Source organism: Labrus mixtus, chromosome 11 (assembly GCF_963584025.1).
Source record: "Labrus mixtus chromosome 11, fLabMix1.1, whole genome shotgun sequence".
NCBI classification, from domain to species: domain Eukaryota; kingdom Metazoa; phylum Chordata; class Actinopteri; order Labriformes; family Labridae; genus Labrus; species Labrus mixtus.
In genome coordinates this window covers 14,658,346-14,672,447 of record NC_083622.1, presented here as the reverse complement: position 1 = coordinate 14,672,447, position 14,102 = coordinate 14,658,346, and the positions used below count along the sequence as shown (strand labels likewise).

Below are 14,102 nucleotides of genomic sequence, written 5' to 3'. Positions count from 1 at the left end.
AAAAAAAAGGTGATGAGACATGTTGGTGTTGAGATTTTAAGTTGTTTGAAGTCATATTGGGAAAACAAAAGAAATTTGGCGACTGCTTATGACTTTTGTTTCTTGTAAGGAGCACAGAGATACATGACGTTGTCATTGAAAAAATCAGAATTGAATGAGGAGTAATTATGAGTAATTCACAAACTCAACTCTCTCTCATGCGATTACCAACTAGTACTCTACTAGTCTTAAACTGAATCGCTAAAAGATATCAGAAATGAGAGTAAAAGAAGACAGGGGATCAAATCTGAGGCACAGAGTGATGCTATAAAAAGAGGGGTGAAGACGGAGGGTTAGAAGCCCACAGGGGGATGTTGACATGAGAAGAAAGTATAAAAGGGGCTTGGTGAACCAGCCAATGGCATAAGAGGGTTGCATCCTGACAAATAATGAGGAGATTGATGGTCAGAGGGCAGTCATGGTGTGAAAGGGTTGGCAGCAGGGACAGGGAGGAGATGAGAGTGGAAATAGGGTGTCAGATGTGCAGGGTGGAGAAAAAAGAAGAAGAAGAAAGACGGATGCTACTACAGGTGGAGGAAAGACGGAGAGGAGAAGAGACGGCGCGGTGGGAGACGCGCTGGGAAGGAGCACACTAAATGAATTGGTCATGAAAGACAGGCAGGCAGAGCAGACAGGAGGTGCGAGGATTACAGAGACATCCTGGGGAGCAGAACTGTGTGTGTGTGTGTGTGTGTGTGTGTGTGTGTGTGTGTGTTTGTGTGTGTGTGTGTGTGTGTGTGTGTGTGTGTGTGTGTTTGTGTGTGTGTGTGTGTGTGTCTGGCTGAGTGTCACTGCTCCTGCCACCATGGCCAGATTACCAACCTGACTCATCTGGGTTCTAATCCCTCAGGACGCCTAATTAAACCTCTTTCTTGCTTAGTCACACACACTCTCTTACTTTTCCAACACACACAAACAAAATCTCTCTCTTTCCCTCTAACACACACACACACACACACACACACACACACACACACATAAATACATACACGCACACTCAACTATACTCACACTCCCATATGCTGTAATTCTGTCAAATGCTAACACACAAACAAGCAGGCAATTAAACTACAAACTGTCAAGTCTTCATTGCTCCTCTAAAACAATGAGTGCCCCCCTACACAAAAAGGAAGCGGTGTATAATTGGTCATTAATAGTTAACAGGCTGTTAGCAGGTCAAGGGAGCGAGCAAGGTGGCGACAATGATTCTGTAATGTGTTTATATGTATATGTGGTCCAGTGTGGGATGTGGGTCAGTCAGGAGTGTCCTGCTGTCCCATCTCTTATTTTCACAATCACATGCATGTGTCACATAAACACACACACATATACACAGTGTCCTCCACCAGCCGTTACAAAGCTTTGGCGGGTCTACAGCCAACACGCTTCTCCTCCAGTCCTCACTGTGGGATTTCACCCACGCACACACACACACACACACACACACACACACACACACACACACACACACACACACACACACACACACACGTACTTGGCTGCATGAAGCTTTACTAGGGGAGCTTTAGTGGACTTGGTGCCCACAGACAGACAGACCATCTAGGACAGGGTTTAGGAGCTTAGGACCCAATACCCTCCTGGAAAGTGCACAAAGGGATGCGAACACACACTAGAGAGCGGATTTGTTTCAAAGCTGGCTCTTAAAGTGTTGACTGCTGATTCTGAGTCGACACACACACACACACACACACACACACACACACACACACACACTCACACACACACACACACACACACACACACACACACACACACACACACACACACACACACACAGGCACACAGACTCACATACAACTTTGGGATCTGTCTAAAGCTCCTTTTCTTTTTGTCCTTCACGCAATAAAATATGGATCAGGTGTTTTTTATCCATCCCTCAAACATGAAATGTTGGGTGACACTGCAGATACTTCACAACTCTTCTGCTCCTGCAAACCTGCCTGCAAGAAATTACATTTGTATATCAATTATCCCTTTCTCTACTTACACTGTAAGGACAATGTAGTTCCCACATTTTGCTTAGGAAAGTATTTATTAGATTTTATCAAACAATACATTCAGTACTGTGCTGGAGTTAAATGTGTTATGTTCAGTAGCTCAGTCTGTAGGGACTGGTCAGGCAGCTGGAGAGGTGCAAGTTCACTTCCTGAGCACTGCTGAGGTGCCCTTGAGCAAGGAACTGAACCCCCCAACCCCCCCCCACCAGCTCTGAAGCGCTCAACACATCGCTTACATCTCTCCATTAGTGCATGTCCATAGGATCCTGTTTGTGCATGTGTGCGCATTACTGCCTATGTGTGTTAATCAAGTACATCTAATAAAGGGATGTTCGTTTTTTCAGTCAGCAGTAAAACATTTATCTATCATGCAAAAAAAAACAACAACATAAAACAACACTTTACCGGATAAACGTCTAGTACCAAATCATTGCCTATAAATGTAGTTTTGCAAGTCAGACAGTGTGCAGGAGTTTGCTTGCAAGTTTTGATGGACACATTACTCTCCTAAGCATCTGTCTTATAAAATAAATGTGCAAAGTATTTTTCTATTTAGATAAAAAAAAAAACAATAAAATAAGTTAAAGTGTCCAGTGTCAATAAATACAACAAGCAAGGAAAATAACACGAGCACACAACTCGTCTTTTCAAAAGCCAATGGCAGCCAGGACAATTAATGCAGGCTGTATCTGCAGCCGGAGTGAAGAAACTTAAACTCCATGAACAAAGGATGACTTTTCCCCCCCCTGTGATCTGTCACCCAAAACATACATTCTGTTGCATATCATTTGTATATGAACCTCATTTCCAGGAGACAGGGCTCCGTTGTTTTGATTAAAACCTTGAAGCATAATGTGTCTTATCACGTCGCTTTCATGATTACAAAATGTCCTGTTTTGTTTTGATGACGCTGGTAATATTGAAAACGTTCATGTGATTTATTAGTCACCCCTGGTTTAACTTCAATTGTACTTCAACAGATGATGCATTTTGGATTGATTGGCCCAACGGGGGCCTGCATCATTTGTGGAAGACAGCATGTGGTTGTGCACAATTTCCTGCTCATTTCTAAGAATAGATTTTTTCATAAAGAACTGAGAGATCCTGCAGTAATTATAGGGGGAATAAGTTGAAGTTGTTCCAGATTAAGAGTACTTGGTAATTACTTGAAGTTTCCAAGCGAAAACTCTGGAATTATGTAGGCTGGTAATTATATAGAAAGAGGTCAGCGTGGTGTTGATTTTGAACAACACATAATAAAGAGGAAGGGGGAAAGGTGTCTTTTTTTGCCTCTAGCTATTTTAGGCTTTTCAGGAAGATGCTTTCATCTATCTCTTTGTTGTTTTTTTCTGGAACCCTGTACAGAGAGCTGATAAAGCACACATGTTCACACACATCTGGTAGCAATCCAGAAAGAAAAAAAAAAAACCAGTATATTTTGCTGTGGTTGCTAAAAATCTCCTCTGGTACAGGTAGAGGTTATTCAAGGACATTTCCACTATAGCTCATAAGAAGGAGGGGATTTGTTGAGCAAGGTGGATTGTAATTACAGGAAGATAAACAGTGTATGAAGAAAAGCTGTCTGAGTCCCAGATCGCCCCTCATGTTCATGGAAGCGTTCAGAGTCTGGAAATGCTTTCATGTATTTTTTTTTGTGTGTTTTAAAAATAAAATCTCAATTATCCTTCATCAGTTTAGTCTTTGGTGGAGGTAATCTAGATCTTAAGTTCTGACTCTTTCTATCATTGCAGGTTGCTATATTTGAGCTTATTCTACATTACACACAAACATGTGCTCTGGGTAAATGCATGAACTCATCTCATCATAATCCAGCAACAATCATACCCTCCAAACAGATTGCCAGAATGAAAGCAGAGCCCCTCAGGCTTGTATCCGTCTGTGTTGCTGCTACCTGCAGCTACCAGCTGTTTGATGATGTTACCACCTAAATGTCGTTCTCGCAGCAGCTTCAGAACCATTCCACAAAACACTCTAAAGTCTATAGTTGCGATTGTGAAATTACCATTTTAGGACATTTTGTGTTTGTGAGGGTTGTCATTGAACTTGGCAACCCTCCCGCATGTTGTCGTCAATCACATGCTCATTGTGTATCATTAAGCCGATTTGTCAAGGCTCCAATCCTTTGTTGAGACGAAACCTTTTATTCTGTCTGATTTTCGTGTCAGAAATGTATTGTGGCATGAGAGGAAACACATGAACACACTGCTAATGTATGGAAAGCCCAAAGAGCCTCATGAGATGTGTGCCATCTGGTTCATGCGCCAGAGTCTTTTCTTTGGAAGCTGAGTGCAGGTATGACTTTTATTTCTTTTTAAAGGACTCTTTGAAGTACTTCAACCAGTCATCATACTTGTTTAACAGAGACCTCCAAAATCATTCAGATGTAAGCAGACAAAGGAGTGCGGATATAAAGACGTGTCTTAATTCCATAGCTGCTTTATTTCCACGATAGATTTTTACTTGTACTTGTACTTGTTACTTGTATAAAAATACACATGATATCATCAGTTCTGAAGATGGTTGGAGTGTTTGTGTAATATTTTGAAACAAGGGGAAACTAAAGCATCTAATGTTGAGTCAGTGTAACTCAGACTCAGCAGAGTTAGCGATCTCTTTTAAATTCCTTCTTAAATAAATCTTCAAGAATAAAAAGTATTTTCATATGTCTTCAGGCGCCGATGGACTAGTGGTTGTTTTGCCTGCCCCATGTGCATAGGCTACAGTCCTCAAAGTAGATGGCCCAGGTTCAAATCCCATCCTTTGCCATGTGTCATTCCCCACACGCTCGCTCCCTGACTTCTGACTCTATCCACTGTCCTGTCTATGTAATAAAGGCAAACAGAGCCCAAACAATAAATCTGGAAAATAGTTACATCTGAACCCCTTTTTATGCATGTGATTTTGTAACTGGTCTGTTATTTTGCTGCCAATGCAAAGAACTTTGTAACACTGGATTTTGAAAACTGCGCTTTAAAACATATAATAAACTCTATGGAGTTTTGGTGGAGAAATGTAAAAGTTGGAGATATTTACAGATTATGTGGTTTATGTTCATAATTCTATGCACAAACTATCCTTAGAGGAAAATTTGGCCCCTGGAAAACGGTTTAAAGATAAAATGCTACGTGAGAAGTTATGGTGGTGGGCCCGCAACAGTGAAAGCGTAACCCTCCTGGTCGCTTTTTAGCTCCAAACAATGTTCCAGGGACTTATTATTTCCTTTGATAAAGTTTGTGTATTTAGTTCAGAGAATATAGCATAGAATTGTTTCACTACCAAATCTACATAGTGCACCTTTAAGGCAGGTCACAGACACACACATGCATACAGACTTACAGGGGGTTCCCAGTCACGGAGCAGGTGAGGCTAAGCGAGTCGCCCTCTCGCAGAATTCCCGTAGGAGGAACAATTCTCACTGTGGGTGCAACTGTGGGGAGAGAAAGAGAAGGTGTATTGAGAAAACGAGTATTTGTGCGAGAGAGCAAACAAGAAAGGCTCAATGGAACAAAATGGATCAAAGTGAACAAAATAGAGCCACGTTCAGAGACAACAGGAGAATAATCAGGAATGCGTGCGAGACAGTGTAGGAACAAAGTAGAGGAACAAGGGAACGGTGAACTCGTGGCAGGAGGAAGGGTCTTTAACATCTGTTTCCAAGGCAACCAGCCGGCAAAGCCCACGAACGAGACACCTGTTATCATAAGCAGCCCACCGCTCGGGCAGCTGCTGTACTGCACTAACTTCAGCAGCAGAGCGATGGGAAGCCAAATCCTCCCTGACAGTCGGTCATTATTAGCAGTTCTCTGGCTGGAGGAACCTCCAGCAGCACAGATTGACAAAAGTGTTGAATATTAATCATTTGGATTCATCAACAAACATGGGTATACAAGTGGCAATTAACTGCAGTCAGAGATGGATGTAGTAGGACTTGTTGCATGTGCATAATACCGCCAACTGTAAATATTGACGCTTTATACAGCTGTGAAAGGTTTGTAGTACTGAGATTTGATATATAAAATTATAGAAGTCAAATTTAAATATCAGTATTAATTCATCATTTTGTAATGCACTTTAGAATATGCACCCTCCATCCCATATCCGTCCATGTCTCTGTCCAGGCCATGTCCTGTTGAGAGGCAGCTGGGCATCTGATGTGTGTTCAGTTAGGTCCTCAGGGCCTACCTCACAGAACGAGGCTATCACTATTTGTTTGTTTGTTGCATGTGGTTGTCTTTGTCCGTTATATCCGCCCTGTCAGAGCTGTATTTTTCTCCTATAATTTTGAAAAAAATAAAACAACATATAGTCTAAACAACAAACTATTAGGATTGAAAAAAATGGAGAACCTGAAGAAGTGTCTATTTTTATTTAAATCTAAACAAATCACTGAAAATATTGTTCTAGTCCTAGCTTGTTAGATAGGGTCATATCTTTATATAATATCTGCGTTCGCAAATACATGTCATATGTTTCTCCTCACGTTAAAGAACTAACCCTAACCCTAACAATAACCCTAACCCTAGGGTTAGGGTTATTGTTAGGGTAAGTGTCAAAACTAAAGCAGCATCAGCAAACTAAACACATTTGACAGGGTTAGGACTAGATAGACAATACAATACATATAAAGATTTATTAAAGACTTTTCTAAAAGTGATAGATTAATGCTGTCTGATAATTCAAAGATAAAACCTACAGAACCCTCTGCAGAGAATAAAGCTTACAATAAAAATAACGTTCTATCTGAAATTGTTGCCCTGAGTGAAAACTAGACTTAAGCCAATTATACATTTAAATCTCTGGCAGTGTTATGATCACTGTTTGCTTTTAGCCTGCCTCGCACAGACATATGCACAGAGATTGCAGAGCATTACAACTTGTGTAAATAGGCCAGAAAAGATTCCTCAGTCTCAGAATTACAATGGGATCTTTGCTCACACTAATGTGACTCAGGTTAGCTCAGTTGGTGTTGCTTAGCTTCTTAAGCCACGACCCTAACCTGGCTGCGGGCCTGCTCCTGCCAGCTCCCTGCATGACGAGATTTGAATGTATGAGGCTTTGATGAGAGCGGGTCTCAAACAGGGGCAGCTCAGAGCATCACTCTGCTTAAATGTTGGGCCGAGTATAAATGAGCATCATTCTTAAATGAGATAGCTAACGTTTGACAAACGAGGGTGCTACCCTGACAAAATCATTGCTGGCATTAAAATAAAAATAATGAACAGGAGGGAAGTTATAACTTGTGAGACAGCAACACAGATGGAATAATTAACGATTCTAATACTTGGCCGTGAACGACCTACTCCATTTGTTTCCAAGATGGATGAAAAGTGCTTTGATGTAATGCGCTTAAATACAAACAGTTTGCATGACGTCGTAGAGGCTTACAATACACATCCAGGCGGTAGTGTCGAATCCTCTTCTGCCCGCCCAGCGCCGGGTGGAACGCCTCGCAGCTCAGCGCTGCCCCGTTGTCTTTCCTTTCTACTGGGATCCGGATGGTGCTGGACACGCTGAACGTCTTCCCATTGTCCTGCTGGGACATCACACCTGAGGAGAAACAGGAGGGATGAGATGATGGAGAGGAAGAGGACAGGTGGGGTGGGGAGGAAACAAGTTAGCAGCCAAAATCATGCCTTTTTTCCTGCAGGGATATCACAGGAGGGGGAAAGAGAACAGGGGAATGGGGAGAGTTTTGGAGGAGAAGATAGAGTTGGAGAGAAGCAGCAGAAGTAGACAGAAAGGAGGAAAACGAAATTAAGGAGTTGTGGATGAGGTTTTTACAGCAGCACTTGTACCTGAAGAGAGGAGTATGAGAGGTGGAGGACAGAATAAGAGAAAGCAATTTGCATCTTTATTTCATGGCAATTATGAGCACAGAACTGTTTGTTTGCAGATGGTAAATTAAGTGAGAATTTTGTGTGTGCGTGAATGAAAGAGAGAGAGAGAGAGAGAGAGAGAGAGAGAAATGGGGGCGAGAAAGGGATGAAAAGAGTGAATATGCATAGAGGAATTGAGATTTGAACTGAGCCAGACTCAGAGAGAGGAGGAGGGGGGGGGGGGGTGATGTCAAAGGAAACGGGTAGGAGAAGAAAAGCAAAGAAGGCGAGGGAGTCACAGAGGGAGAGAGGAGGGCAGCAAATCGGGCATATGATTGATGAAGGGGGGTGGGGGGGGGGGGTCGAGCGAGGAGAACTGAGGCGACACAAGCCCAGACATGAAAGGGGGATGATAAGAGTTCCAGGCCAGATACAGGGAGGGAGAAAGATGGGAGAAGAGAGGAGGGAGGAGGAACAGAGGGGTGACACGGTCACGTATTGGGAGTTTGTGCATGTTGAGGCAGAATTTAACAATATTACTTATATCGCGCTGAGTTTTCAATTATTGCCACCCAGCAAATGAAAGTGAGCCCAATCGAAGCGTGAGAGAGGCCGGTGGTGGGTGCAGATGAGCAGGAAAACGGGAGCGGTGGGAAGATAGGGTCTTAATTAAAGAGTACTTTCCCATATCTGCTGGGATCAGCTTCTAACCTCTGGTGTCACAGTTCATTTAACTCAGAGCCAAAAAGAGAGGAGAGCAAGGGAGGGTAGAGGCAAGGAAATGAGAGGAAATGAGAGTAAACAGGTGAAAACAAGAAGAAAAGGATACAAAAGAGGATAGGAGGAGAGGGGAGAAAGAGGAGAACAGAGGGATTGAGAGGAGAAGAGGCAGAAGGGAGACAAGAAAGAAGATGTGAAGAAATTGAAGAAGAAAATGGGGGAAGAAACAAGAGAAAAGGAGAGGAAACAGAAGAAGAGAGGAGAGGACATGGAAATGGAGGAGAGAAGAACAGGAAGAAGACCAGAGGAGGGAAAAAGATAACAGGAAAAATGGGAAGAAAATGAGTGAAGAGGAGGGAAGACCATGAAGAGAGGAACAAGAGAAGAGATAAGGACACAAGACCAAAGGAAAGGAAACGTGAGAGGAGAGAAGTAAACAAGACCAGGAGAGAGGAGAAGAGGAAGCCAGTTTTGAAAATAGAGAGAAGATGGATGAGGAGAGGAGGAAACAAGACCAAAAGGGAAGGGAAGCAAGATGATAGAAGAGGAAACAAGTCCAGAAGAGAGGAAACGGAGGAAGAGAGGAGGAAAGTTGAGAAAAAGGGAGAAAACAAGATGAGAGCAGGAGAAACAAGAAAACAGAGGAGGAAACAAGGCCAAACAGGGAGTGAAAACAAGAGAGGAGAGGAGGAAACAAGGACAGGGGAAAGGAAACAGGAAGAAACTAGACATTAAGAGTTCGGGGCTGAGGAAAGAAAAGGACACAAAACAGAAAAAGAAAACACCATTGGAGAAAGTGTTCGTAAACAGGATAAGACAAGAGAGACAAACGTGCGGCCTTCTAAAAGTAATCTTCAACCAATAACCGAGGTGATGGGTGTTACATCTTTGTCACAAACGAAACTTAAAGAAACGGAAAATGGAAAGAAAAGATCAGAAGGAGTAGCGAGGAAAGGACAGAGTGACGCTGACAGCTGCGTTCTGACTGAGGAACAAGTAAAGAGAGCGGATGAAAGAGACATTCAGAGTCAGACGAAAATAGAAAGTAAAAACGACAACGGCTGACACGACGTTTGAAAGGGTAAAACAGCTCCCGATGTGTGTCCCAAAAACAGTTGACACCAGATTATCTCACGTTATTTCATCTTGTCTGTTTGAGGTATTTTAAAGGCAGTGGATACTGAATTAATGAATAACAATAAAGAAGCACATTTTGACAGCTATTTAGTACTTTTAAACAGTGTTGTCTGCGGTTATTAAAAAAGGGAGATTAATTGAATAAAAAAAAATAGCCATAAGCCTGAGTGAAAGATACTTAATCTCTCCCTTTTTTTCTTCGTGTTCAGTCATCCCTGCAAGGTTTTAGCCAAACTCTAATCAAAATGCAACGCCAATACACTTTTAAGAGCGAATAATTCTCGTGGGTTATATAAAGACGGGAGGGGGGGGGGGGTCTTAGTTCTTAGATGTTTCATTGAGTGAAGTATCCCTTTAAATGAGAGAAGCCATGGGAGGAAGGGAGTTAGAAAAGAAGAATGGATCAAGGTAACAGACTCAAGGATGGCGCAGAGATTTATTACATTTTGGGAGAGTTAGGAAAAAGTGTCTCTTTGTGATGCCGTGAAAGAAGGAAAGAGTGAGAGAAGCGGAACATTTGAAGCGTGTGAAGCATCTATGCTTTGATGTGATGGTGTACTTGTGAGATATCTGCAAATAAAACACATTTAAATCCTATTTTTCAAGAGACAGCGCAATGAAGGGAGGGGTTACGTTTTTTGATCATGAAAGAATTTGAATCATAAACATTTAAAAAGGAAATGTCTCCAGCACTTCCAGTTGATGTCTGTCTTTCTTACACACAGATCATCATATGTAGATTTACACTTCTTCTCTGAACTTGTGACTTTTCTCTGCAGGAATGGGAACAGAAAAGTTATTACTCCTTCAATCTAAAAAAAGGGGGGTTTGATCATTTGAAACTAGATCGACTCCTATAAATATTGCATAGAACGCTTGATCAAATTCAAAGAAACAGGAGGTGAGGAGATATTTTGGCAGCCCCGCAGCCGAAATCTTCATTTTCACCAACCCCATTTATCCATCAATTCATCTCACTCTGCTGCCATCAGCTGATCCATCTGCCATTCCTCTGTGTCAATCCATCAATCATCCATCCATCCATCCTTCTATGATATCATCCACCCATTCCACTTCACATGCCCTTTGTTCCACCCATTATTTCCTCGTTTATCTCTCATAATCGTCAATTCAACCCATTAGTCCATCTGTCAGCCCTGTCGAGGTACCTGGAATCTCTCGGGCGTTGCGAATCCAGCGCAGGGTGGCGGCCGGCTTGCTGCGCGGCGACACACAGGTGAGCTCCACCTCCCCTCCCTCCACGGCCTCCTGCTTCACCTCCACAGTAGGTATCTCAGGGGGAACTGAAACAGAGAGCGTCGCCACCTGATGGTGGGTGGCGTCAGTGTAGAGCTGGCAGAAGTAACCGCCCTCGTCCGACACGCTGACGTTGGTCAACTCGATGCGCACCAGCCGCTGCGTGAAGAGCACCATCTGGAAACGGTCGTCCTTCAGGGCTGGAGATGGACCAAGATGGAGTAGAAGTGGAGAGAGGGAGATGAGGATGGATGGAAAAGGGGGGGGGGGGTGTGATAGGAGAGGAGATGGTGGGCGAGTGACAGGAAGAAAGGGAAGACATAAGTCGTCAGAGGGAAAAACACAAAAACCCTAAACACAGTTTCCATGTAAATATAAACAAACAAAAACTTACAAGCAAAATCGAAGTGTGAAAAAACAAAGAAATCTTTTACTCTGGGTCAGTGTAATTGATCCAATGTTTTTGCTAAGCTTCCCAGACAGACACAGAGCATTGAGAATTGTTTTTGTCATGGTGCTTTGTTTGCTGATAATACACCCAACAAACACACACACACACCCGCACGCACACACAATAAAATTGCCAAATCCGGCGCTATATTAAAGAACTCGTTTTAACACATTTTACTAGAAGGCTTTTGCTTTTTCTGTTTTGAATTTATATTTGGATGAGACGCACTGCAGGGAGTGAGGTCGTCCCTCAAACATAAACATACTTATTCACATTAAGCATACTGCCTGTGAAAAATGGGAACTGTTCAGTTTTTGAGAGACCAAAGTTTTCCTAGTACACTTACTAAGTACACTCAAGTGCCACGTCATGTTTTCATTTTTGCCATTTACTGTTTTTTTTAAAGGCTGGAGTTTTCTTTGCCTAAATCAGTACTTCGTGAGGTATCTGTTGCAACCATGTACTGTAAATATTAATGGACGATGCCTGAGGGAAGTCAGCCATCTGTTACTGCAGGGGGCTCTGGAGGCTCATCGGCAGCAGGAAATGCCGTGCTGGAAATGCCGTCTCACTCTAACTTTTAGTCAACCTAACGGCAGGCGGAGAGGTTTTTAAGCCTCTTGAAAAACGGTTAAATCTTGCCCACCTTTCATTAATGTCGGCTACGCGCCTAACTATGGATAACACGTATCGTTCTCGAAATCAAAACGGAGCATAAATCTTAATTTATGCTGTAAAAACGGCTTTTTTGGCTGTGGTGTGTAAGTGACTTCTGGGGTTTTTGGAGCCAGCCTCAAGCGGACACTCGACAATCTGCAGGATTTTGCACTCCTGCATTGGCTTCATTTTTCAAGACCAGAGGTTGTCGTTTGGTTACAACTTTAGAATGTAATTAAGAAGTGGATATTGTCACATGGTATCAAAAGTTAAACCAATGCAAAAAGGCCCTGTGCTCTTGCAATGTTGCAAAAATAAGACGATTGTGTGGAACCAGATAAGGAAATGTCCTTATTTCTCAGTTGATTTATTTCTCCAGTTAGAAATGTTCCTCATAAATTGAATGGTTAGATTTTAAGTGTTTCTTCAGCACAGCATGATGTTCATTATGTGGATTTGTTACCATTTAGACTGATGAGGATGAAGTAGGGTTTTCTCAAGAGTGATGCTACTTGTTACTTTGAATGTGTTCATGTCATAGATCCATGGCACTGCCTAGCCAACCTGTAGTCAAGATATACTTCTGGCAAGGAAACTCTAATCAGATGTTAATTGTCAATGTAAAATCATTCAAAATGAATAAAATAAAAACCAAGGCTTAAAATTGTGTTAAATATTGGTAGCCGTTTCAGAGCAGCTCATTTCTGTAATTCCAGATACAAATCTTGAGAATCATATTCAACCTTTTCTAGCCTTATTCCATTATTCATGCCAATTGTGTTTGTTGTTATTTTTCTGGTGTGGCACCAAAAAAAAAAGCACAATTATCTGAACATCTGCTTTGTCGGCTTGGATGCCAGAAAAGAATATATCCAGTGGGTCACCAAAGGTAAGAATCAATAGACCAAATCAGAGTTCAGAGAGTGGGTAGCTTGCCTTGGAGAGGAGAAGAAGTCCTGCAGGTCTCTCATGTATCACTGCTGACTTCTCAACTTGCTTTGACTTAGTTGTGGTAGTCTTATTTTTTGTCATTTTGCCTGTGCCAAAATAATTGCTTTAGTTCTTTTCCAATTAGCAAAACAACTGTTTTTTTTTTTTTTTTTGCAACACTAGAGTTCCTTGAATTGCTGAAACATCTGTCAGGAGTCAGGGTACAGGGTACCAACAGGGAAGCAAAGGAATGGTAGTTTCGACCTGAAGATGTAGGTACGCTGATGTTGCAACATGCAGGCCAAGAAAGTGACAGTTGCTGCAACCGCTTGCACTTTTCTTGCAGATAAGGGCGCAGGTTAGATTGGCACGACAGGTCTAGAAATGCAGGGTTGAAAGTGCTTGCTCTATGGCTTTGCAGTTGAATGACATTGGCGAGACCTGATTGCAGGAACTCGGTATCAATGGCACAGTGTAGACCTTGGCAATTGATGCCACTAATGCATTCTCAAAATGTACCTTTTAACACTCAGGATTTGGCAGGTACTTAAAAGAGAGCAACGGAGAATGAGGGAATGCTTTATTTAAGGTATGACATTTACTTTTGCTTCGGAATCAGTTATTCCTTAGTGTCATGGAAGTTACATTTGCATCAATTAACAGTTTTGTCTCCTAAATCCTGGAACAAGTGCAGGGTTAAACTAACTTTTAATTTGTGATGTCACTCTCATTGAAATCTCTGCAGAGGAAAAGTGCAAAACATAAATCTAAAGATGGGCTTGACATTAAAAGTTCAGAGAGAAGTTGTAAATTCAGTCTCGAGCAGCTCTGGACTGTACAATCGTACAACATAACAAATGTCCTGGTTCTCTCATTTCCAGTTTTGTCAAAGAGTGTTGTTCATTTGCCCTGAACACTGATTGGATGATCCTAAAGTTTTGTTTTCAATTCTCTAACTTTAGTCATGTGTAAGTCCATTTTATAATTAGAGACCGGCATTTTTATTGTTCAGCTTATTAGGTTTTAATCATTATTGTTTTACACAGTGTGGAATTA

General features: G+C 42.1%; 1 protein-coding gene across 5 annotated transcripts in view; it reads right to left on the bottom strand.

Annotated features, from left to right (window-relative positions):
• Nucleotides 1-14,102, bottom strand: part of cadm4 (cell adhesion molecule 4) — a 163,955-nt gene that overhangs the window by 15,825 nt on the left and 134,028 nt on the right. For all 5 annotated transcript variants that reach the window (XM_061050212.1, XM_061050213.1, XM_061050216.1 and 2 more), the window contains exons 3-5: nt 10,921-11,208; nt 7,464-7,625; nt 5,415-5,505 (exon numbers count right to left, since the gene is read on the bottom strand). In XM_061050212.1, coding sequence (XP_060906195.1) covers nt 5,415-5,505; nt 7,464-7,625; nt 10,921-11,208 — 541 coding nt within the window. The remainder of the gene's footprint in view (nt 1-5,414; nt 5,506-7,463; nt 7,626-10,920; nt 11,209-14,102) is intronic.